This window comes from Bradysia coprophila, unplaced genomic scaffold, assembly GCF_014529535.1.
Source record: "Bradysia coprophila strain Holo2 unplaced genomic scaffold, BU_Bcop_v1 contig_232, whole genome shotgun sequence".
Lineage (NCBI taxonomy): Eukaryota > Metazoa > Arthropoda > Insecta > Diptera > Sciaridae > Bradysia > Bradysia coprophila.
The window spans coordinates 2,352,061-2,376,266 of record NW_023503493.1 but is presented as its reverse complement, the minus strand read 5'-3'; the positions used below and the strand labels follow the sequence as shown (position 1 = coordinate 2,376,266).

At 36.9% G+C, this 24,206-nt stretch overlaps 1 protein-coding gene and 2 long non-coding RNA genes across 3 annotated transcripts in view; 1 reads left to right on the top strand and 2 right to left on the bottom strand.

Moving 5' to 3' along the window:
• The window catches only part of LOC119075928, a 28,881-nt gene extending 13,670 nt beyond the window's left edge, over nt 1-15,211 (bottom strand). The window contains exons 1-3 of the long non-coding RNA XR_005087499.1: nt 15,098-15,211; nt 3,514-3,518; nt 949-957 (exon numbers count right to left, since the gene is read on the bottom strand). This is a non-coding gene — a long non-coding RNA (uncharacterized LOC119075928). The remainder of the gene's footprint in view (nt 1-948; nt 958-3,513; nt 3,519-15,097) is intronic.
• Nucleotides 12,504-12,972, top strand: LOC119075920. Its single transcript, XR_005087491.1, has 2 exons — nt 12,504-12,608; nt 12,692-12,972. It is a non-coding gene; the product is annotated as an uncharacterized LOC119075920 (long non-coding RNA).
• Nucleotides 15,212-18,560: 3,349 nt separating the features above from the next.
• On the bottom strand, nt 18,561-22,456 carry LOC119075898 (dual specificity protein phosphatase MPK-4). The gene is made up of 7 exons (XM_037182474.1): nt 22,288-22,456; nt 22,052-22,183; nt 21,884-21,983; nt 21,717-21,803; nt 19,492-19,561; nt 19,353-19,431; nt 18,561-19,275 (listed from the first exon to the last, which is right to left on the bottom strand). The coding sequence occupies exons 1-7, from the start codon at nt 22,412-22,414 to the stop codon at nt 18,761-18,763; spliced, it is 1,110 nt and encodes a 369-aa protein (XP_037038369.1). The 5' UTR covers nt 22,415-22,456; the 3' UTR covers nt 18,561-18,760.
• Between the last annotated feature and the right edge of the window lie 1,750 nt (nt 22,457-24,206).

Genomic DNA, 24,206 nt, shown 5'->3' with positions numbered 1-24,206 from the left:
AAAAGTGCTTTGGTCCAAATCAGCGCACTCCATCAATCCATTTCTACTGCAAAAAATGCATGGTGTACATTGATACTTACGAAAATTTAAAATCAGTTCAAGACAACAGAAATGAAACCGATGGAAGTCCTGATATTTGTGCTGTATGTGAAACTGAATATTCGCTAAAGAAAATGAATGATGGTCACTTTTTTATGGAACTGCCTCTAAGAGAACAGATCGAAAAAAAAATTTATGGAGATATTGGAATTTTGAATTACCATCCAAATTCAGAGGCAGGTGATATTGCAGACATTTTTGATGGCGAAGTGTACAAATCCTTGCGAAAGAAAGTTGGCGACGTTCCGTTGGTTACATTAACAATGAATACAGATGGCGTCAGAGTATTTAAATCAAAACGAAAAGCAAGTTTATGGCCAATACAATGGATAATTAATGAGGTCCCACCGTCTAAAAGATACAAGCAAGAAAACATACTATTATCAGGAATATGGTTTGGATCAGATCCCTGTTTTGAGCTGTATTTCAAGCCACTAATTAAGGAAATGAATGATCTCGACGAAAGAAAAATTGTTGTCAAAACGAGCGATTCAATTAAAACTGTGACCGTTCGTGTCTTACTCTTCACTGCTGACTTACCTGCGAAAAGTAAAGTTTTAAAATTTAAGCAATTTAATGGAGAGTTCGGATGTTCCTATTGTCATCATCCGGGATTTATGGTAGGGAGTTCCACATCGAGCAAATACACAGAATCAGATGAGGAACATACTCAAAGGACACATTCAGGCACGTTATCACTAATCAACTTACTTATATCGACGGGACAAGCTGGCTTGGGTGTAGTAGGAATTTCACCGATGTTTGGATTCAAAGAATTTGATTTAATAAGAGGCACCGTCATAGACTATCTGCATTGTGTCCTCGAAGGTATACCAAACTTACAGATACAACACATTTCTCTGTATAATATAAACCTTTCGCCATAGGTGTTGTAAAACTACTATTGTGTCTATGGTTCGACTCTAATAATCACAGAGAAAAGTACTACATCACACCCCGAGGAGCGGAGATAGTCAATAAAAATTTGGGAAATATCGCACCCATCAAAACGTTTTCAATAAAACCGAGATCAATTGAAGAAAAAGAATATTGGAAAGCGCACGAACTTAAGTACTGGTTACTTTATTATGCAGTTCCATGCCTTAACGGAATTTTAAAGTCAGTATACTTGAACCATTTTACACTATTTTCGGAGGCAATATTTATATTTTTAAAATCAAAAATCACAAAACTCGAGCGAAACAAAGCAACGAAAAACTTATTTACTTTTGTTGCTCAATTTGAAAAACTGTACGGAGAAGAGAATATGATGCATAACGTCCACTTACTCAAACACGTTCCGAAATGTGTAGAAGATTGTGGCCCTCTCTGGGCCTATTCGAATTTTAACTTTGAAAGTAACAACGGGTCACTTGTGAAACATGTTAACGGGACGACAGATGTTGAACATCAAATTGTTTCAAAATATGAGTTCAACAATTCACTTAATCGTTTGAGAAACATATGCGAATCTACTTCATCAACCTTCAATTACATTGAGAGAATGAAAAGCATGAGAATTAAAAAGAGCGAAAAAATAGGTAGAGTCCTTACGTTTTTGTTATGTATACCTTGCAACAGCTGGTTTTGCTTCACCTGAGCTAACAATGGAATAGGGACCAGCTGAAGTAAAACCAACTGTTGCTAGTTATGAATATCAAAAAATAGCTTTAAAAACACAAGTTCCCTTATAGGTCAAATTACTTTGTTTGGAAGCCCTCACAAACACAAGCTGACGCCAATTGAGAGGTCATTACTCCAGCTGGAAAACTTAGATTATGTTGAAGCTTATTATAAGTTATTTTACGGCAATGACATCTTCCTTAGTGCAAGCTACAAAAAAGCTAAACAAACGGATGACACTATGGTCATGTTAAAAGATGAACGTGTGGGTAAAATAAGTCTAATTTTTAAGGAAAACGAGGCAGTATTTCTGCTTGTCAAAATTCTGGACATTGAACCAGTACCACACTTTCCTTCGCATATCAAAAAGGTCAGCATAAAGAATGAGCCTGTTTTTGAAAAGGTTCTTGCCGAAAATATAGAACAGAAACTTATACTCATTTCAACTTTGAAAGAAACTTTTATAACAAGTCTGCCCAACAAGTACGAATGTGACTAGGACTCTATCAATATTTTCGAGAATAAAACTGTTTCTTGTAAAAGTGTGGTACTCTTTGTGAGTAGTCCTTGACTTTTGAAAAATCGTAGTTTTTTTAGATTGCGAATACATTATCAAAAAGAATGGACGACGAATGTAAGTTCTTGTTTTTAAAATGAGTCGAAATTGACCTCATTTTTGAAATTAAATAGTACAGAAATACGCAGTGGTAGAACTGAAGTACGACCAAGGAAAAGTTTTCACTGTTCGAAGAAAATGGATATTACACCCGAAACCCCAATACAGTAAAACTGAAGATGTGTTCTGCTATTGGTCTAACAACCTTGAAGATTCTCCAGAAGAATTGATGAAATGTGAATACTCAAAAACCTTTACTGGAGAACCAGCTCTGTTCAAAGTTTTTGTCGTGAAACTGGCAGGTGAGATTTTGATAAACAAAATCGTAAAATGTTTTTCAACTCGGAAAATTTAACACGATAAAACCAACCTCCATCTGCTACCATTGCATTGACTCCGTATTAACAAAGGTCCTGTCCGACATCCCGAAACTTCGTTTGTCCTTTGACATTCAAAGGAACTTTGGGTGAGCTCTTGCTTCAGTTAATTGATTTGTGTTTTTTGTGTTTACGACCTTTATTAGCAATGCTTACGCATTGCCTTCAAAAATTGAATTCTAATTTTTAGAATTCGCTAAATGTTTCCACTTGCTAGGATACCAAGTCTTGTTAGTATCCTATTTGTATATTTAGGAAACTTTCCAGATCTAATCGCTTATTTTATTTTGATACGAATTTATTTTTCTACGAGTAACATCTTTTGATGTTACTTTTTAGTGAATTTTACAAAAAATGACTTTAGAAATTATCGGTGGTAGACCAAATAGCAGAACCAAAAATGAGGAAGAAATTTGAGTCTGAACTATATAATTAGATGAGTCAAAGTAGAAAATTATAGGGACCGTGTTTAATAAGTAACACATCGCCTAATTCAGCCGAACAAACAAAAACAAACTATGGAAATAAACTTTCTGCTCTGTATGTTCAGCTGTACTGTTTAGGTACTGTGCGTAACTTATGTTCGTTGATTATTTTTGGGATATTATTTGGTTTTCATCAACTATAATCAATGCATCTTGTTGGGCAAAGAAATACCTCTCTACTTCTTATTACATCTTTTGAATTATTCACATTTATGTTGAAGATTTACCGATCTTGTTGCCGAAACATGTAAAATTCATACTCCATTCCTTATTTTCCCATTATTTAGCGAAACGATGAATTTGTGTCGAATACGGCCTCTGGACAAGTTGATGTACTATGAGCCCTTTTAAAAGTAAAACCACTCTTCATGTAGTTTTCATTGGTTTTCATTAAATTAAGCAGAAACCACAAAACAAAGTTAAATTTGTAAACAAATGTCTGTGTCGAACTGGTCGAACTTCAGCAATATTTCTGTTGACAACGTTGCCAACCGCTCAAATGTCAAACCATATCGATATGATCCGCCATTTTTAGCATTATCTTTGATTTTTGGTGGCATTTTTAAATTATCACATTAAATTCATAGACTCGTTGGCCGAAGCCGAAAAATACATGCAAGGACGCTTGAAATCTGTGTCCTACAAATTTCGAGAGCCAGGAAATACTGATGAGGAAATAAGAAAGATGGAAGCGAGGCACAGAAAATCGGTCAATAAAGAATTGAAGTTACTGAAAACACAGGCACACACATTGAACGTAGATTACTTGATCGACGAAGTCAAATTACAGACTCCATCTTCATCTATCCCGGTTTCACAAGCAACAATTAATATTGTAATACCTGAAGATGACAACAGTAGTGAAGTTGAGGTGAGATCTTTGTACATCTTAGAATTTAACATCAAATAGTTAAGCTTACATTCCAAAATTTCTAAAGGAAATCGAACCACCTAAACCTAAAAAACATAAGAAAAGCAAGTCGGTCGCAGTACCTTCAAAGAAAATCAAATATACGAATCAGAACGAAGCACAAAAAGATGAACTTTCGTGTAGACCGATTCTCGCCACAGAAACTTCGAACGATAAAACGTTTCAGCTGTCCACCACATCTAGGGTTATATCTAATGGGGTAGAATTTGTTATGTCTGATATCCCGAAAGAAGGAATAGAACAGGTAAAGTCGTGGTTTATAGTTCAAAGATCACAAAAATTAATTAAATGAAAATCTGGAAGGAATTGAATAATGAAAATGATATTGGCTCGGATCGTTCACCGAAAACAGTCGCGAACGATTTTAAATCAGAATCTTATAAAACGGTGCAAAACATAGAAGTTTATGCAAACACGGCAGATGAAAATACACTATCCGCAGATGATTCGATTAGTGTGGATAATTTTCAACCACAATCTTCAACGTCTGTAATCACTTTGCGTCATTTGGAATATGTATCCGATCAAGAAAAAAATGTTACGGAGGAGAAGGTATTATTTCGATAACGTATTTACAATGGTCAGTTAATACAAAGCGATATCACCAGAATGATATTGTGGAAACACTTTCAAACTCATTACAATTTGGTTCGTTCTCAAATCAAATATCACCCCTGTGCGAAATACCTTCTACCTCTTTCGGTATGGAATTTAATGAGTTGTGTAATTCCATTATGGCTGGCACCTATGAGTATCCTCAGTACAATCCAATGGAAGAAAGTCATGCTCAGGTATAAAAAAATACAACGATCGTTTCGGTGCATTAAAATATCAATAATGAATTAGCAAGAGGAAGACGAGCAGTCACTGTTCATCGTATCCAAAACCACAAATAATACGAAATCGTCAGTCTCTGTAGCTCCTCCAGATACAAGTGAAGGAACCGTGCATAACAATACCATGAAACAAGTTTACCCTTGCGAGAGTATAAAATCTTTTATGTTTTTTACGGTTAATTTTTGAGTTTTTGTGTAAACAATATTTATCAAGGTGGGGCAAACGTTGTCGTTATAAATTTGGATGAGCTTACCACGAAATATAATGACGCACTGACGGAAGTAATCAATTTAAAATCCGAAAACGAGAGCTTAAAAACAGAGTTGTCTAAGGCGGATCGTCGTAATAAACTTCTACAAGATTACCTAGTGGCAGTCGATGAACGAGTTCCGGAAATCCTATTCGTAGAAAAGGTTGCAGATTCTTTATATTTCCTTATTTATTTATTTACACAAATACTTTAAACGGCATAGGACGGAGGGAGAATGTACAGAGATAACATTTTCCTAACGAAAAAACAATGCGCCGTTTTAGATAAGGCCAAATCCGATAACGAATATATCAATAACTTATTGGTTTGCGTTTTTGGGCGGGAGGTCTTAACGACGCACACACTCTCTGGAAAACGAGGCAAAAATAAGAAAGACTTGAATGGGCAACCAACAGCTCCATTAGATAAGCGCCGTCTAGCTCTCATTTATGGTAATTCTATTTTAGATCTTTAATGAAGAAAGATCCATCAACTTTATCATATTTAGATATCATGGATGCTCGCGCTGTTGCAAACAAAACTAAGAAACTTACCAAAACGGAGATCAATGCTGTTATTACAAAAAAAATTTCGAATTTAACTACCTACGCGGAAAAATCTGTCCAGGAAAATTAAAAATTTTATGTATAAAATACACCCAAAAAGCTTCAATAAATACCTATTCAATGAAAGTATCAGTGTACATAGCTTTTCGAATTATTTTTTAACAAAATTGTTGTCAAACTCAAATGGCGCATGATGGTAGTATCCAACTCCTTCCAGTTTGGACTCTCAGAATGAGCTCTTTTTGGTCATTGCATTTTCTTCGAAAACGTGGATAAGTGAGGAGAAGACAAACATAAATATTGAAGATGAATAGCATATCTATAGAGTTGTACCAATACCCTCTCTAGCAACCAAATGTCGAATGTAGAATAGTGTTTGTAGAATACAAAGAAATAAGGTGTGAATTTGACACAGAGAGCTGAGAGTTTGTTTGCTAGAGATTGGTTGTACTCTATGAGATGTAGTTATTGCAGTTATCCCGTTTGTCTCGATTCATTGATTTTTACTTATATGAAGATCTGCTGAAATGAACACCTATGTAAATACCAACCTTATTCATTCATTCAATCTCACAATGTAGTCTACCAGTGACTTTTTGGGATGTTTACTGCAGTTCAATCTATCTATTTTCTCATTACTTAAGTAAGTATGCATGATAGACTGACAGCTTTACATACAGCAGAAAATACTAGCTTAGGATTCAGTATGAAATATTTGAAAAAAGTATAAAAAGTATACGTAATTTTTGGGTGTTATTTATCACTCGGGTCTGTTCCCAGAACTGACATTTCGCACTTCGAATGGTTCAATTTTAAGCCGATTTCATTTGCTTTGCTTATAATCTCTTGAAGTGCTTTCGAAACGGAATCAGGTGTACCGGCGATTGTTCCATCGTCAAGATACCATATATTCAGGTCCAATTCTTTTAGGGATGAAATAATATTCTGAAGAACAAGGCAAAACAGTTCTGGTCCAAGTGGATCACCTTGCTGGACTCCTCTTTGGTATAAGATAACATGTTCTCTGTAATATACGTTTGTGGGGACTCGATAGCACTGTTCAACAAACTTGTATATTTCTGGTATCGTTGATTTCACCTTTTGTAACAATGCGTCTCTTCTCAGTTCATTGAATGCATTCTTCACGTCGATTTTTATAAACACTCGAACGGACGTATGTTTCGATCCATAATAAATGCGTGCTGCATGCCAGCTTCTGCGCCATTCCTAATTCCTACTCCTAGTTGGTGTGGTAGGAACAGATTGGATAATACCGAGGCCACTCTTCGACATGCAATTTTTGCTGAAATACGTCTCCAAGTATTTCCAACTGCGATTGGTCTAATCACTCCATCTTTCTTTTGCAAAGCTGTTAATGACGCTTCATATATGTACGGACAAATCAATCTCGTCACCTCGATGTACCCACAATTATCAGATGAGACAATGACATCCGACTACAGTCGTGCTTTGGAGAAGTGGTTTAGTCATTCTGATGAAATTCCTATCCATATGTGGAACCAAAGATCTTGGGATAACTTGCTAATTTCTCAAAAAATTAGTTAGATAAAGCAAGATTCTTAGCATCAACAGTAAAGGAATCGTATTCTTGGTTGACAACCCTCCCATCGAAATCAATTGGTACGTTACTAAAAGTTTCGAATTTCGATCACATTGAGAGTTGGTACAGGTATTTGTAGTCGTCACAAGTGTGTGTGTGGTGAGTTTGTGAGTGAAGATGGAACCCATGGGTTAAGTTGTCTTTATAGTGCAGGCAGATTTTCTCGTCATTCTGAATTTAATAATATAAAACATCGCTCACCAGCGAATTTTCCATCGATGAGAGAACCACCTGGAATGTTCAGAGATGATAAGAAAAGAGTGGACAGAGTCACATTGATACCATGGTGTAATGGTCAACTGTTGGTCTGGGATGCGACATGTTCTGACACCTTAGCGCCGTCATACCTGCGTCTTAGTTCAAAAAAGGTTGGTTCAGTGGCAAGAAAAGCAGCAGACGTCAAGCTAAACCGTTACAAAGAATAGGTATTGTTTTACAGCGCTCAAATGCAGCTTGTGTTATGGGAACGTTTAGGGAAAATGAATTCGAACGGTTGGACGAGATTTTTTATATACTGTGATTGATTTGTTGATTAATTTGTTCTCTTAGCTAAGTTTCTAGTTAAGCCTTTCTCCTGTTTTCCTGAATCAGGCCAGTTTCCATGGTTCTGGATAAATAGAATTGGGAAATTTCTGTTAAGTATAGAAGCCACTCCATGGGTGGAATTTGTATCATAATTGGATACAAATTTTAGGATGTTGAAAAAAAACAATAAAAAACTTGCCATTAAAAAAACTGGGTACATCTGCATATTTATTGATACGTCAAAATCACAATATGAGGCAATAAATGAAAATGATTTCGTCAATTTTGTCATTTTTGTATCTCGCAATAATAATGCATTCTGATTGCACCGAAAAAAAAACTAATTGACCGTGACGGAATGAGAACAATATTGCGCACCCTCTTTTATGAACTTATCACACCTTCAATATGATGAGGTTCCGCTGGATTTTAATTTTGATCAGTGATTGAATAAGTGAAATGATATAGGGTGAGCTTAGACCGGTACCTGGTGATTTTTTCAAATATTCAAGAGGGTAGGTTATTTTGTTTTTGTGATTCTGACTATTTGCGCTTCAGCTGTACAATGAACGAAATCGCCGAAGTAACTCAAATTTTCTTTGTTGAAAGAGGAGTATAATGAGGAGCAGTAGTAGTATTTGGAGGAGCAGGAGGAGTATGACTTTTCTATTAGACAACTTTAGAAGTACGAGAAGGTCCAGGTAAAGAGGAGCTAAGGGAATAAATGTGAAGCAGAAGGAATAAATGAGGAGCAAGAGGAGTGTATGAGGAGCAGGAGGAGTGAATGAGGAGCAGGAGGAGTGAATGACGAGCACAAGCGGGTAGAGTATGATGAGAAACAGAAGAAATTTTATTAAATAAAGTTGAAGATTCCCAGGAAACTGAAAAGAAAACACAAGGTTTATTTTTGATACATTTATTTCCAGTCAGATGTGTACGGATTACAGTGAATAATTGAAAATAGTTTATTTCTTGTACAGCTTCAAATGTAAGTTTTCTGCAATATCCACGTTTCCATTCAACGGTTTGCCACCGTCCAAATGCGTTTTGACTTTTAAAATAACTTTTACTGCTCTTGCTATCTCGCTCGTATCCATACGCACTGTACTTGTGGTTGATAGATCGTTGAATAAACTCATGAGAAATGGTGCAGTGCATCCAATTTTTGGCAAGCGAATAACACGCGACTTTTAGTCACTTTGAGAGTAGACTCTTATCTTGTTTTCTTATCTACTTCAGCCGCAACTCGATCGGTGACTTGTACTTTGTTTCTTATTTTTCATTATTGTTAAAATGAAGCGGATGCATGGACATTGAAGCTTTGTCTTTTTCATTTTATTTTTCACAAATTTTGATTTTATTTTCAAAATTGGTTTTGTTATTGTATGCGCTCTACGGTAGGGAGGGTAAACCTTTTGTAAAAATCAAGCAAACAAATGAAACCAAAAAGAAGAACAATAATCAACATTTTAATGAAATAACAAATTCAAACCTCAACCCACCGGCTCACGCACAGATCCATTCACACATTCGTTCACTTTTGCACAAAAACTCACAACAGTAAACTTCACAAACACTCTCACTAAAACTGAAAATCAAACAAACGGAAAATACTGACACTAACACTAACAAAAGCAATGGCCACTAATCTGAAAAAACAAAAAAACAAAAAGGAACATTAGAACTAACGAAAAACAAAAATCAAAGAGAAGATCACCTAAGCACTTCACCAACACTGGGAGAAGTGTTAGCACGGCCCACAGCGCAATTCCTCGGTGTCTTCTTCTTTTCGAATTAAATGGTCAGTAGTGCTTGTTATCTGGAAAAACGAAATTTTGCTCATTGTCGTACAAAAACCAGAATTTTGAAATTCAATATCACAGCCAAATCGTAAGCACTATAACGTGTGATAGCTCGGTGAACTCGTTCGGATTCCTAGATTTAACCACAAGCAGATAATGAGAACTAACCCCTTGTTGCATGTCAATGGTGCCAATCGACAAAATCAAAAATGAAACTGAATTCGTTGGTTCAATTGAATGTGGGACGTGTGTAGGATGTAAAAGTAAAGCATCCTACAATCCCGTAGTCATAATGTAATTGGGTGACTGTAAACGATTTCAATTCAATTTTTATTTCTACTGGGGTATTTGCCATAGCAACGAACAAAAAAACCTTTTAGCTATGCATACAATATAACTTGCAGCTTTTTGATAAAAACAGAATCCGAACACAAAACAACTGGAGTAAATAGACTTAGATATAAGAACTGGTATTTAGAAAGAAAATGTTTTTTGTTTAAATTGAGCTTGAATTAACAAAAATTTTAGCGGAGCTGATTCACACGATTTACCATTAGGGTGACAAAGATTTACACATCGCTTTGGTACTTATTATACTGTGAACGATGTATAGGCTGGATATCAGCAACACAACACTCCGAAATTTGTATTTATTCCCTTGACTGTAAGTCATGGGTGTTAGAGAAGAAAATACACCGCACGTAACACGTTCACTGTGACTAAAAATGTATGGAAATATGATGAAAAAACGTTAAATGTTAAAATTTTGTGCCCTTAGTTAACACGATAACTGGAGCAAAGCTCAACCGATTTTCAAAAAAATGTTTGGTGTAGAATGGAATGTATTCCTGAGGTTAGGTTCTACGATAGATTATGTTGGTCCAATGAACAAGCTGATGTTGCTAACAGAATTGTTGTATCTATTTCAATAGTATTTTTCTTGTTATGTGACTTTGCCTTGTAAACAAAACCGAATAAATAGAACAGAAATCAACGAGTGTGAAGTTTGCGGCCAAATCGCAGCGAGGGCCGCAATTCACACGAATTTAAATTTTATTGAAAACGTACGTCATTTTTTATCAAAGCGAAAAAAGACAGCTCGCTTACGGCACAGTCAGTAAAAAAAACAACGATTTTTTCAATCAACATTTTATTACAATAAATAACAATCATCTGCTCTATTCCTTCCCAAATCTTTGTCAATAAATTTCTTTGTTTCAGGACCCATGCAAACTAATGACTCAAAAGCAAGGGGGGGGGGGGGGTAAACAAATAGCTTTCTTTAAGGCGTATGTAATGATTATCGCCCAAAACCACTTACAGTGGAGGTGTAACACCACAAGCAGATAATGAGAACTAACCACTTGTTGTATGTCAATGGTGCCAATCGACAAAATCAAAAATGAAACTGAATTCGTTGGTTCAAATGAATGCAGGACGTGTGTAGGATGTAAAAGTAAAGCATCCTACAATCCCGTAGTCATAATGTAATTGGCTGACTGTAAAGGATTGCAATTCAATTTTTATTTCTACGAGGGTATGGAGAATAGAATGAACTATGCATTTAAGTTTACTGGACAGAACGTCCGTTTATTAACACGCCCAAAATATAGCTCAACTAACTTAACAACCTCTACGTTTTCGCGTTCGGGACATGAACAATATGCGTTGACCGACATAATGTTTACGCACACTCATCGTTTGTGTAAAGAGGTCAACCCAGTTATTCGTAACTGTGTTGCACTCTTTACATGTCGACTTGTTGTATTCATAACCAATGGTTTCGTTATTTGGGTAAAAGTGTTTATATGACCCAGTAAACTGAGACCACATTTCACCATATCCCACAAGGGTATTTGCCACAGCAACAAACGAAAAAACATTTTAGCTGCGCATCCAATATAACTTGCAGCTTTTTGATAAAAACAGAATTCGAACACAAAACAACTGGAGTAAATAGACTTAGATATAAGAACTGGTATTTATGCCACAGAAAATGTTTTTTGTTTAAATTGAGCTTGAATTAACAAAAATTTTAGCGGAGCTGATTCACACCATTAGGGTGACAAAGATTTACACATCGCTTTGGTACTTATTATACTGTGAGCGTAAAAAAAGACTGCTCGCTTACGGCACAGTCAGTAAAAGAAAAAAGATTTTTTCAATCAACAAATATTACAATAAATAACAATCATCTGCTTTATTCCTTCCTAAAGTTATACATGCTGCGTTGCCCCTTTGTATAGCAATAGTCTGCAACAAGTAGTTTTCTTTAAGGCGTATGTAATGATTTTCGCCCAAAACCACTCACAGTGGAGGTGTGACACAAGTCCTGTTATCCACTTACAAAAGAACTGATGTCGGTGGAGGTGACGCTTACAGCTTCGACTCGCAAAAAAAGCAAAAATTTTACCGAAAATTTTTTTGCGTCACAAAGTGGCAGATGACTCGGCTTTTTCCGTTTTTCCTTTGTTTCAGGACGTATTTTCCCCTATTTTAACAATTTTCTTACCTTTCCTCAACATCTGCCACTTGTGACGCAATTATTTTTTTGTTCTAGAACTTTTGTCGGTAAATTCATCAATTTCTTCAAACAAATTTTCAAGTTTTGAAAATTAATATCTCGGCCAAATTTTAACCTTTCGTGGCGTGTGATAGCTCGTTGAACTCGTACAATTGAATACAGACGGACACCCTAATCACCGTTCTTGTTTTCCCAGCTTTTCACAAGTAAAGAACAACATTGCAGTATTTAAACAACTGATAAGATTTTAAAAAAACATCTATAAAAAGGTCTTAAAGCAGTCAATTCAATCATTCGTTCTAAAACATTCTGAAAGTGTAAGAAAAGTGTCTTCTTCCTATAAAAGCAAAAGGTGATGCAATTTCTATTTTAAATTCTGACAAACTCTGACACAGACAAAGTTAATAAAGTTTTACTTTTCCAATTTCGTATCAGATTGCCGCAATGAAATTCCTTTTACTGTTCACCGTTGTCATTATCCTACTGTTTGATAATGTATGCCGCTCGAGTGGTGAAGAGCCAGTGGAAAGTTTATCTCCAGCACGAGTAAGAGTACGCCGTTATGCAGATTGGGCGGGTTGCATGGCTATTTGTACACCAGGTTGTGCAATACCAAATTGCAATCAATGGTGTACTCGCGTCTGCTGTAAAGAGTATACTTCGCCTCAATGTTAAATGTATGTGGGATGGTTGAAATAAAATAAATTTTGCTCTGAGGTCCCATGTTATCAAATGGTAAATCAATTTTATTATCGAAATGAACGAGGAATTAAATCTTAAAGCAGCAATCTAAGAAATTGGAGTTGTGAAAATTAGACAACCACAAGCCCCGTACTCTGTTCTAACTATTCCGTATGATTCCGTGTTTTGATGATAAAGAGTGTAAGTATATTTAATCGTAAGCCCTTCTAAGTTAACTGTCACAATTATATCAATCAAAAACACTCAAAGAGTAAAAGTGACGCAAGTCCCTGGGCATACTTCCAAAACAAGTGATATCGCTGTAGGTGACGCGTTCGGCGCTTGTACGCAAAAATTGTCAAAGCAAAAATAAGGCCAACAAATTTTCTTCACAGTTCTTTGGATGTTAACCAGGTACAGGGCGGCGAAGCAGTTTTTGCTTGTAGGTCGGCCAAATTTGAACGGATGTCGACTGTTTTTGCTTTATTAGAAAGGTATTGACCGTACCAATTAGGGAAAAAAAGTTTATAGAATTTGGCTGATGAGACAACATGCAAGAATGAGGTTATGTGCACATCAATTAACAATGATGGTTTCTGCTTTGCAGTGCGTCGGGACATACACCCTTGAATAGAACAGGAGTGGACCAACACAATAATTTAAAAATAAATAACATTCAACGTATAAGACTGTTTAGATGAACAACGTCAACAGAAATCTCAAATGTGAATGTATTGGTGGAAGCTCTACGTAAATCATTACGCAAATGTATCTTATACACATTGATGTCGGGACCGCTTTTCGTAGTGTGAATTTCCTCTCTCGATATAATTACTCTAAGGTTGAAGCAGGCATCCCCAATAACGTTGTTATTACCCGAAATGAATCCGGTTACTCGAATAACGTTATTCAAAAATCACGAAATAATTTCGATTAATTTATCACAAATGCAATAGCAGATTACACCAAAGATCTTTTCCAAGGGCTGGAAAAATACAAACTCAAACTCATAGACACAATTAATCGATCTCTGTGGGTCGGGGATCCATTTTTGTATGGAAAAATTGAAGTTCAGAGCACTCTCCTGTACATTGTTCCTTTTTAGTATCTGATCAATAGTATCCAAGGGTGTCACTCGATCCAAGCCGAGTTGGGTCGCTCAATGGCGAAATGTGTCACAAATGACTAAAATCGGTGGAAATCGTCAGTTCTACAAAATTACGTGTGGAAGGAGAAGAGTCGTTTGGATCTTATCAGTACGATCCCACAAAAATGGTTTTTGGATATATATTTGTCTAGGCGATTTACCTGCTGCTATTTCTAGTTAGGGGGTAGAACGTTAAAATTCTCTGAGCACGGGGCGACGATTCTCGAAACATACGTAACTTTAAGAATTCATAACTTGGCATTTAACTTTACGATCAAAATTTTGACCGTTTGGTCTGTAGCTTTCGTAACTCGACTTACGAAGATTTTATTTGAACTTCGATTTGAATAAGTGTGGTAACTGAAGCTTGTATCACGGATTGTATCAAATAGTTGTGCGAATTTAGGCGTGGAAAGTATCGAATAACCGTCATTTTTTGGAATTTTATCAATTTCTACAAGAAATATTGCATTTTTCAAAGTAAATGGCTGAGCGAGCGTTTCTGTAACAACAAAAGGTAAATAAGTTCTGTTTTCCGGAAAGTGTTCATTCTCAAGCTCTCAGTTTTTTTTATTAGAATATTTATTGGCCTCGAAGTGGTTTCTAAGTGTGGTTTTCGAGGGTCGGGAACGCGTTTTCGGCTGTAGCTCTATTCACTATTAATCGAGAATTGAAAGTCGAGTAAAGCAAGGTTGTGTCGATCTCAAAGAATTCCAGAAAATCGCTTGAGACAAAACGGTACCCCGTAATGCATTTCTTAGCTAAATTTCTCTTTTAAAATTAAATGGTAAAATGTGATGCAGTTTGCGTTTCAGATAGATTCGGCAGCAGATCCACGAGCACACATCCTTCAGATTTTACAGATGTTACAGATCGAAAGCGAACATATCAGCGAAATTACCGAAATTGGTTCAAATTTGATTGATGCTGTACACAGTCACAAACGATATATCGAAATTTGTCGTCATTGATCTAATTTGCCGAATTCAGATCACATTGCGCAATAACATGACATGACATAATAGTGGGATAGACAGGAATTACGTAGACGAAATCGAGAAGCAAAAGTAAACTCAGTGTAATATACATTCGAGGCACACACACTTACACATTCCAATTATTTTGACAAATGGTGAAACTGATGTTGCAGACTTATCGAAATCATTTTTAAACACTTTAAACACAAATTATTTCATTAGCTGCTACTATCAATTACACATTAACTGTTCACTGCCTAATTACACAAATTTCCCGAAGTTTTAATACGAAGACGATGCGTGACTACTGAACGTGAAAGTTTATAAATTCAGCCAACCGATCGTCAAGATTTCTAAAAAAATAATTCGATCGAAAAGGAGAAAATCACAAAATTAGTTCAATTTTGGGAACAATGCGAGATTGTTTACATGAAATATAAATTTTTGTTCGATAAATACTTAATTTTATAAGAAAGAAATGCTTTAGACCAATTTCGAAGAAAGAATGAAAATGAAAATCGCCCAAAACTACTTACAGTGGAGGTGTGACGCAAGTCCTGTTATCCACTTACAAAAGAAGTGATATCGGTGTAGGTGACGCTTACAGATTCGACACGCAAAAAGGTATACGTCACAAATGGCAGCTGATGAGGAAAGTACGCGAAAGTTTTATCAACAAAAATCTTACCAGAAAAATTTTAGGAAGAAAATTATAATAAAAAAGTTTGCGTCACAAGGGGCAGATGTTGAGGAAGGAAAATTTTTAAAATTGTGAAATACATTCCTTCAAAAAATGGAATTCAAACGGAAGAAAGCCGAAATCGTTATGTCCTCCGCTACATACAAAGTTTGACATTCGACCAAACCTTGTGTTGACGCAAGGCTGTATACTTTGGGGAGGTCACGCAGATACAGATACGCGGGTTACACACCACAGTTGATGATAAAAGGCATATATGATATGTTGAGCAAAAATGTGGACTGAAAGAACATGTTTTAGCCCATGTCTATGTGCAGTGCCGGACTGGCCCTATGGGCGTTCGGGCGATTCCCGAAGGGCTTTTTGATTTTTGTATGAAGAAATGGCAACGATGGGCCTTTTGAAAAATTTCCTCATATAACGCCCGAAGGGCTTTTTTGAGCAGGTCCGCCACTGTCTATGAGGGAAAGTCTGGCTCACCTACGCCGGCCTTGAATTGTCGTTGAATCGTCTGTTCAAAAATTCAGAATTTTTGTACTGGGAATATACTGAGGAGCCAAGAGTCATACAATCTTCGTTGAAAGAAAAATCGACCAAATTTCGTACATTGAATTAACATTTTTATTAATCATTCTGAATTAGTTAACAATTTTTTTTAAATATTTTTCATTGTTAAACAGGACATCAAGAGCTTTTTTTACACAGAAAAAAGCACCGCGTACAAAACATGCATGCCATTTTTGTAATTTTAGAATTAAAATTTTTGTGTTTTGATTTTTAAAGATTTTGATTATGAGTCAACAGTGTGAGTGGATTATATGAACTATACAAAAAGAGTGGAAAATTTCCGTTTTTTAAACACAAACTTTGTTCAGTTCAGACTTCACGGAAACAACACTTTGTTCATTTACAAGAAAATCCAACTTGACGAAATATTTTTTAGTTTTGTCAAGTTAGATTTTTCTGATAAAAATACCAAGTGTCCCGGCAGCTGACAGTTCTGCAAAGTGTCTGACTGGTAAAAGTTTTCATCTAGTTGGTAACAATAGAATCAGATCTGTGTTGATCTAAATTTAAATTGAATGTGAGTCGTCTTAAATGTGTACTTTAAAAATATGATGTGTTTGCACTGTACATAGACCCATATAGTCGAAACAGATAGTAACGAAATACTGTAGATGCTATTATAGCATTTGCGACACATTCACCAAATTGGTAAACCTTCCTCTATGAAACATGTCTCACAAATCAGAAAAGATTTTATTTCCTGCCCCGTGCGAAAGTTGACCATTACCCATCAGTTTGCTTGCTTCAAAAATGAGCCGTTACATGAAGGAATATTTTCGATTCATTTTACGTGAATTTCTTTGTCATATTCCACTTTCGCGTGAGGCAAACAATGTGCCAAAATATGTTGGACGTTGCGAAAGTATAATTCATTAAATGAGGTAACAATTTTGTGAGTATTTGGCCTGTTCAACAAGAGTAATTGTTTAGGTCATTCCTTTGGCTCGGATATACAAATTTTACACTTGTTGAAAAGACAGTTGTGCGAAGCTTTGTTGCTAAAAAAACACGTGAGTGAGTTGGCTTTTATCACAAAATTGATACTTCATGTAATAAACTGTCTTTCGCAGCATCCGATCTACTCCTAATTTGGTCACGTAAAGACGACGTACATTTATCGTCGAAACTGTTATTTTGCACTTCTGTACAGCGCACTGATATGGTCCTCTCTGAAGAGACGATACTCGCATCACAGTCCATAGTTGATGGTGGAAGAAACCTGGTAATATCATTGATAAGAGTTCTGGGAAGCCCGTCCTATGCCCCTTTAAAAATTATGTCTCGAAGAAGCTTGTTCAGTGTATGGGAAATCCTTCCCTGTTTATCAGAAAAATAATTAATTTCTATTGTAACTCACTTGTTTAGTGGTCACCATAGGCCATGTTTAACCAAAAAATGAATTGTCGACTTTTAAGTGTTTTTCTTACCAAGAGATGGCGCTAATGCTAAACTGTATGATAAAGTGGCTTCAAACTTCATGAATTTTTTATGCATGAAGATTGCAAGTTACTTGACAATGAAATTGAAATTTGGAAATAAAATTTTTGTTTTACGCGCCCTGACGAGATTTGAACCCCAGACCTCGTCAGGGCGCGTAAAACAAAAATTTTATTTCCAAATTTCAATTTCATTGTCAAGTAACTTGCAATCTTCATGCATAAAAAATTATTTCAATGTTCGGAACACCACCGAAGCAATACAACATTCAAAATAAAAATTCATGAATTTTGGTCAAGTTTTCCGTCATTTTTGACGCAAATACCTGAACGTCCGCAGCGCTCTACTATGGAGAAATGAAGAAATCACTCCGTAACCTGACTGACTGCAGTTTTTCTAAGATTAGAAATGAAGAAATCACTCCGTAACCTGACTGACTGCAGTTTTTCTAAGATTTTACCAAAAATTCTTGTTGGACAATTTTTATGGAATGACTCAAGTAGGAACACTTTCGATTTTCTCAGCCTTTTACAGACGGTAAGCATATCAGTAGTTTAACTCTTAGATCTATTACTTCATTAGATCAAAACAGTGTCAAGAGATTAATTTGAAATCTTTTACTTCATTTGTTTAAAACATTCTTTTTGCTGTAAACGACCGCATTAATCAGAGCCTGTCTTTTATAACTGATTGCACCCATCCGTATTCAACTACTACAATCGTGTCGTTCATGTCAGGTCTGTCAGAGAGTTTTTAATGGAAGCATCGCTCACTTGAACGAAACACACCCTGTTCAACATCCAACATGCTTTTAATTATTTGAACACATCACCGCGCGATAAACATTTAATTTGTTGTACAATTTTAAGCGTATTTAGAATGGTCTGTTATTACATTTGTATATAATGGAAGCCAATTGCCCACTTTCTCCAAACAGAGAAAGCAGCGCCTTACAGTCTAAAAATGATTTCAGTCGGCGGGTCGACGACGCAACTCTAAACGGTAATCTGAACATTCTGCACCGATCGACTAAGCTCCACTTTCGATGGCACCAAATAGAATGCCGGCGATACCTGAGTACCGCACGGACAATTTATCCCCATCGTCCAACTGAAACTGCCCAACTTACTCTGACACTTGGGACAATGCAATTTGCCATTCGTTTGTCGCAGTATCCCGTCCATCCAGGCTAGCGGCTCGATGAAATAGACGTCCTTGCAGTAATCCATTTCCACATCCGACGATCGATCACTGCTCAACGAATTCTCCTTCAGTTTGTCGCTGATTTCGTCTATCATAACACCGGTATGCTCATCAGCGTACGCATCTAACTTTGCACACTCCCTCGGTCGTTGATTCGGCGACACCGGTTTGTGAGTGATGACATTGCTTTTCGATGCGACAATGCGACGACACTTTTTGCATCGATAGACAATCGGCTCGGGATTGGTTTGAATCAGACCCGGGTCTTGTTTCACTAAGTCCATGCAGGATTGGGGTAGAATTTTGGCTGCAATAGACGGATGAGATTCATTTACAATGTGAAATCCATTCACTTTAAAGACAAGATGAGACTGTCACACTCACCCTTTCGAACTTTGTCAGCGGCCAATCGTAGACGATAGGTTTTGTACTGTTCGTGGTGAATGTCAATTGTCCATTTCATCTAGAAGTGGAAAGTTGAAAAATTAGAGAACGAAGCTTGGGGCAACTCTGCTTGGCATACCTTATAGAACAGCCTCAGTTGTTGTACGAAACCAGGATTCGGTCCAACGAATCGACGCTTTGACTTTACTCTGAAATAGAGAGTAGGATAATGAACTAGCGAGCAGAGTGCGGTAAATTCGATCAGAAAAGTTCCAATGGTACACTTTGGATGTGATACTCGCAAACTTATTCGTGTGTTTTTTGAGCAACAAGCGTCGGTAATTGCCTTTTCAACAAGTGTAGAGTTTGGATAACGTAGCCGGATTCGGCTAGGATATCCAATATCCACTTGTCGAAAAGGCAGTTACCGAAGTAAGTTGCTCCAAAACAAACGAGTAAGTTTGTCAGTAACACAAAGTTGTCTACGATTTAATGAATTGAGTAGCATCATCCAGTCTGTCCCATGTGAAGGTTGATTATCACCAAGGAATTCACGTAAAATGAACCGAAGTCAATCGTCATGTTTAACATCCTGGAACACCTCACTTATATCGAAAATAACCAAAATCCATCGAAAAATCCGACGGAAGTTAAGTAGTGACAGAGGAATCTGTCATCCCAAAATTTAGGAACCAACCTTGAAACACCTCACACATATCGAAAATAACCCAAATCCATCAAAAAATCCGACGGAAGTTAGGAAGTGCCAGAGGAATCAGTTGTCATCCGAAAATTTAGGAACCAACCTTGGCACACCTCACTCACGTCGAAATAACCGATGAAAGTTAGAAAGTGCCAGAGAAATCATCTCTCATCCCCAAATCTAGAAAATAACCCAAATCCATCAAAAAAGTCCGATGGAAGTTAGGAAGTGCCAGAGGAATCAGTTGTCATCCGAAAATTTAGGAACCAACCTTGAAACACCTCACTAATGTCGAAAATATCTTAAATCCATCAAAAAATCCGACGGAAGTTAGGAAGTTCCAGAGGAATCATGTGTCATCCCAAACTTTAGGAACCAACCTTGGCACACCTCACTCACGTCGAAATAACCGATGAAAGTTAGAAAGTGCCAGAGAAATCATCTCTCATCCCCAAATCTAGAAAATAACCCAAATCCATCAAAAAAGTCCGATGGAAGTTAGGAAGTGCCAGAGGAATCAGTTGTCATCCGAAAATTTAGGAACCAACCTTGAAACACCTCACTAATGTCGAAAATATCTTAAATCCATCAAAAAATCCGACGGAAGTTAGGAAGTTCCAGAGGAATCATCTGTCATCCCAAACTTTAGGAACCAACCTTGGCACACCTCACTCACGTAGAAAATAACCCAAATCCATCGAAATAACCGATGGAAGTTAGGAAGTGCCAGAGGAATCATCTGTCATCCCAAAATTTGGAAACCAACCTTGGAACACCTCACTAATGTCGAAAATATCCCAAATACATCAAAAAATCCGACGGAAGTTAGGAAGTGCCAGAGGAATCATGTGTCATCCCAAACTTTAGGAACCAACCTTGGCACACCTCACTCACGTAGAAATAACCGATGGAAGTTAGGAAGTGCCAGAGAAATCATCTCTCATCCCCAAATCTAGAAAATAACCCAAATCCATCAAAAAAGTCCGATGGAAGTTAAGTAGTGCCAGAGGAATCATCTGTCATCCCAAAATTTAGGAACCAACCTTGAAACACCTCACTAATGTCGAAAATATCCCAAATCCATCAAAAAATCCGACGGAAGTTAGGAAGTTCCAGAGGAATCATCTGTCATCCCAAACTTTAGGAACCAACCTTGGCACACCTCACTCACGTAGAAAATAACCCAAATCCATCGAAATAACCGATGGAAGTTAGGAAGTGCCAGAGGAATCATCTGTCATCCCAAAATTTAGGAACCAACCTTTGAACACCTCACTCATGTCGAAAATAACCCTAATCCATAAAAAAATCCGATGGAAGTTAGGAAGTGCCAGAGGAATCATCTCTCATCCCAAACTTTAGGAACCAACCTTGGCACACCTCACTCACGTAGAAAATAACCCAAATCCATCGAAATAACCGATGGAAGTTAGGAAGTGCCAGAGGAATCATCTCTCATCCTAAAATTTAGGAACCAACCTTGGAACACCTCACTCATGTCGAAGATAACCCAAATCCATCGAAAAGTCCAATGGAAGTTAGGTAGTGCTCATGTAATGGATTATTTTCCCATGGGGCAAACTGCTACGGAATGGTCAACTTTCGCATGGGGAAGGCAATAAAATGGTTTTTTTTAAACCGACAAAGTCAAGTGATTTTACCTTTCGAACGCCGGTGAGAAGGATATTTTGTATTTCCTCATTATGTAGGCAATAACGACGGCCGCACTTCTGCTAACTCCGAAATAGCTAAAAAAAAAACGGAGAGCGAATTTCGAATAATTCCGAAGAAATGGTAGCTTCTACTCAATGGTAACGACAACACTTACCAGTGAACGAGGACTCGCTTGTTATTGAGCAGAGAATTTTCAATAAACTCAATGCAATCATCGAAATGACTGAGTAAGTCTTCTTTGGCAACATCGGAAACTAAACACGGAAAAATCGATGAATTTATTTACCTCAACAAACACATTAACCCCACAGTCATTCATTACCTTGAATATACTTATTGGTCAATGTGGAGATTTGTAGAACGTGTGAAGGTAATGGACATGAATCAACGGTCAAAATGTGAGTGATGTCATGGGCCTGCAGTGATCCCTTATCGGTAGCAGCCGTTACATTGCCTGTAAAACATAATTTCACCATTCAACACTCTGTCGTGAGATGTAAACAAAACAACATTCTTTTGTCCGACTAAAAACTCCGATTGCTCAGTCACTAGACTAACCTAGATACAATCCCTTTTCGATCTGATCGATGCTAACTGGTCCTCCGTCGAAATCTTCACGACTTAAGTGACTTGTGGTGGCTTTTTTCGGATTTTGGCGACTATCGCAATGTTCTTGTTGAGCCATTTTGGTTTTCTTCTTTTTATTTGTTTTCGTTGGTCGATGTCAACATGTGCCATACGACTTTCGATTTCTTGCAAAGCATTTTTGTAACGATGAGGGGTAAGTCATCTGACAAACAACGTCAATAACTATCTGTTCTACTACTTCATTTGATCTGAGCATTTTGAGAGATTGATTTCGAATCTTAAAAGTTCCTGATCATCTGCCACTTTGCGACTCAGATTTTTTTGGTTAAATTTTGGTTGTTTTCAGCCACATTTTTTTGGTAAAAATTATTTGGAAGATGATAATGAAAGCTAAGCCGTTTGAATTAATTGGACGAACAATTTAATTTTTGCGTAACGAAGCGGAAAGCGTCAACTCTAGCGAAAGCATTCATTTTAGAAATTGTACTACAAAGACTGCGTCACACTTTTCACGAAGAGATTTTGTTGGGATGTCAGTCGTTTTAGAGGTTTAGTCAACACTGCTTTTTAGAACAGTTCTAATTCTAATTCGTTAGCACTGTTCTGTCAAAACAATTGTTTTGTAAAATGATTGAATAGCCAAATATTTTGGCTTTTTTTGCGGTCAGATTAGTTTGGCAACCATCATTATATGTATATCCCCGACCCCAACTTTCATTCATTAAAATGATCCCCACAACTTACCTTACAACGTATCGCAAGTTTTTTTTTGAACCTGCGCCGATGCCTTAAAGTGACCAAATATTTCCAGCTACCCAACATACCCCGAAAGTGATCAAATTTTTCTAATTTCCCACCATGTAAACTATTATTTTCAAAAACTTTGAATTTTGATATTTCTACCAAATTACAACCAACTTCACAACAATCATCACAACACTTTCAACACAAAATGGCTGTACATTTTAATATGAGAGCAATTGTTCCGAATATTAATTAATTCCACAAAATTCTGAGTTTTATGGCCTGACTAATGGCCTGACTAAGGTTCCTACAAAGTTTCATGGAGATAGACACCTCAATCTTTCCTCAAATCCAGATGACACAACAAAAAAAAACTGCTAGAAATGCTACTTTTCCCTGAGTTCTAGCTTTGGGATGCATTTGGGAAGACTTAGACCCAGTCATATAGTTGCATATCATTCAAAGGTATCATAATCTTGTAATTTCTTGAGTAAAAATCGTTGACTTCGTTCGAAACGCTTATTAATTCCCACAAATTTCTTAAAAAAACTTGTGAGCAAATTGCTGGTGTTTCTTAGAGCTGTTGCGCCCGATTCTTTGATATGTCAGAGCTCAGCCAGCCATCGTTGGTAGGGTAGGAAATTACCTTTCCGAAAAGCCCCCACACATCAAAATTGAATAAGAAATGGCCAGGTAAGTGAGCGGTTTTTTGGGCCACTTTTCCTGGAATCCTTAATAGTCCGGGCAGTTCTGGTCCCTTGACAAAAAAGTTGTTCTTTGAGTTTTAGGTATTGAACTAAAGTTTCCGAAACCTTTGAGACCAATGAAAAATATTTCAATTTGAAGGAGATATCCGACTTTTAAGTTTAATAGTAAGACCGGTTTTAGCCGGTTCGTGAGGGAAGAAAAAAGGGAAGAAAAAAATTTAGTTCGAAACTTTGGCCCCTGCAGTCAAAATACATTAAAACTCGCCAGAGAACGAGACGACTTTCTCTGACATAGCAGCTCAGACTATAATGGGACCTTGTTAACTCATTTGTTTTCAATTTTTACTAAAAACAAAAAAAATGCTCAACTTTGAGATTAGCCTGTGATTAACATGATTAACACATTGTTAATCAGAGTGGTTTTCCCCTCGTTTATCA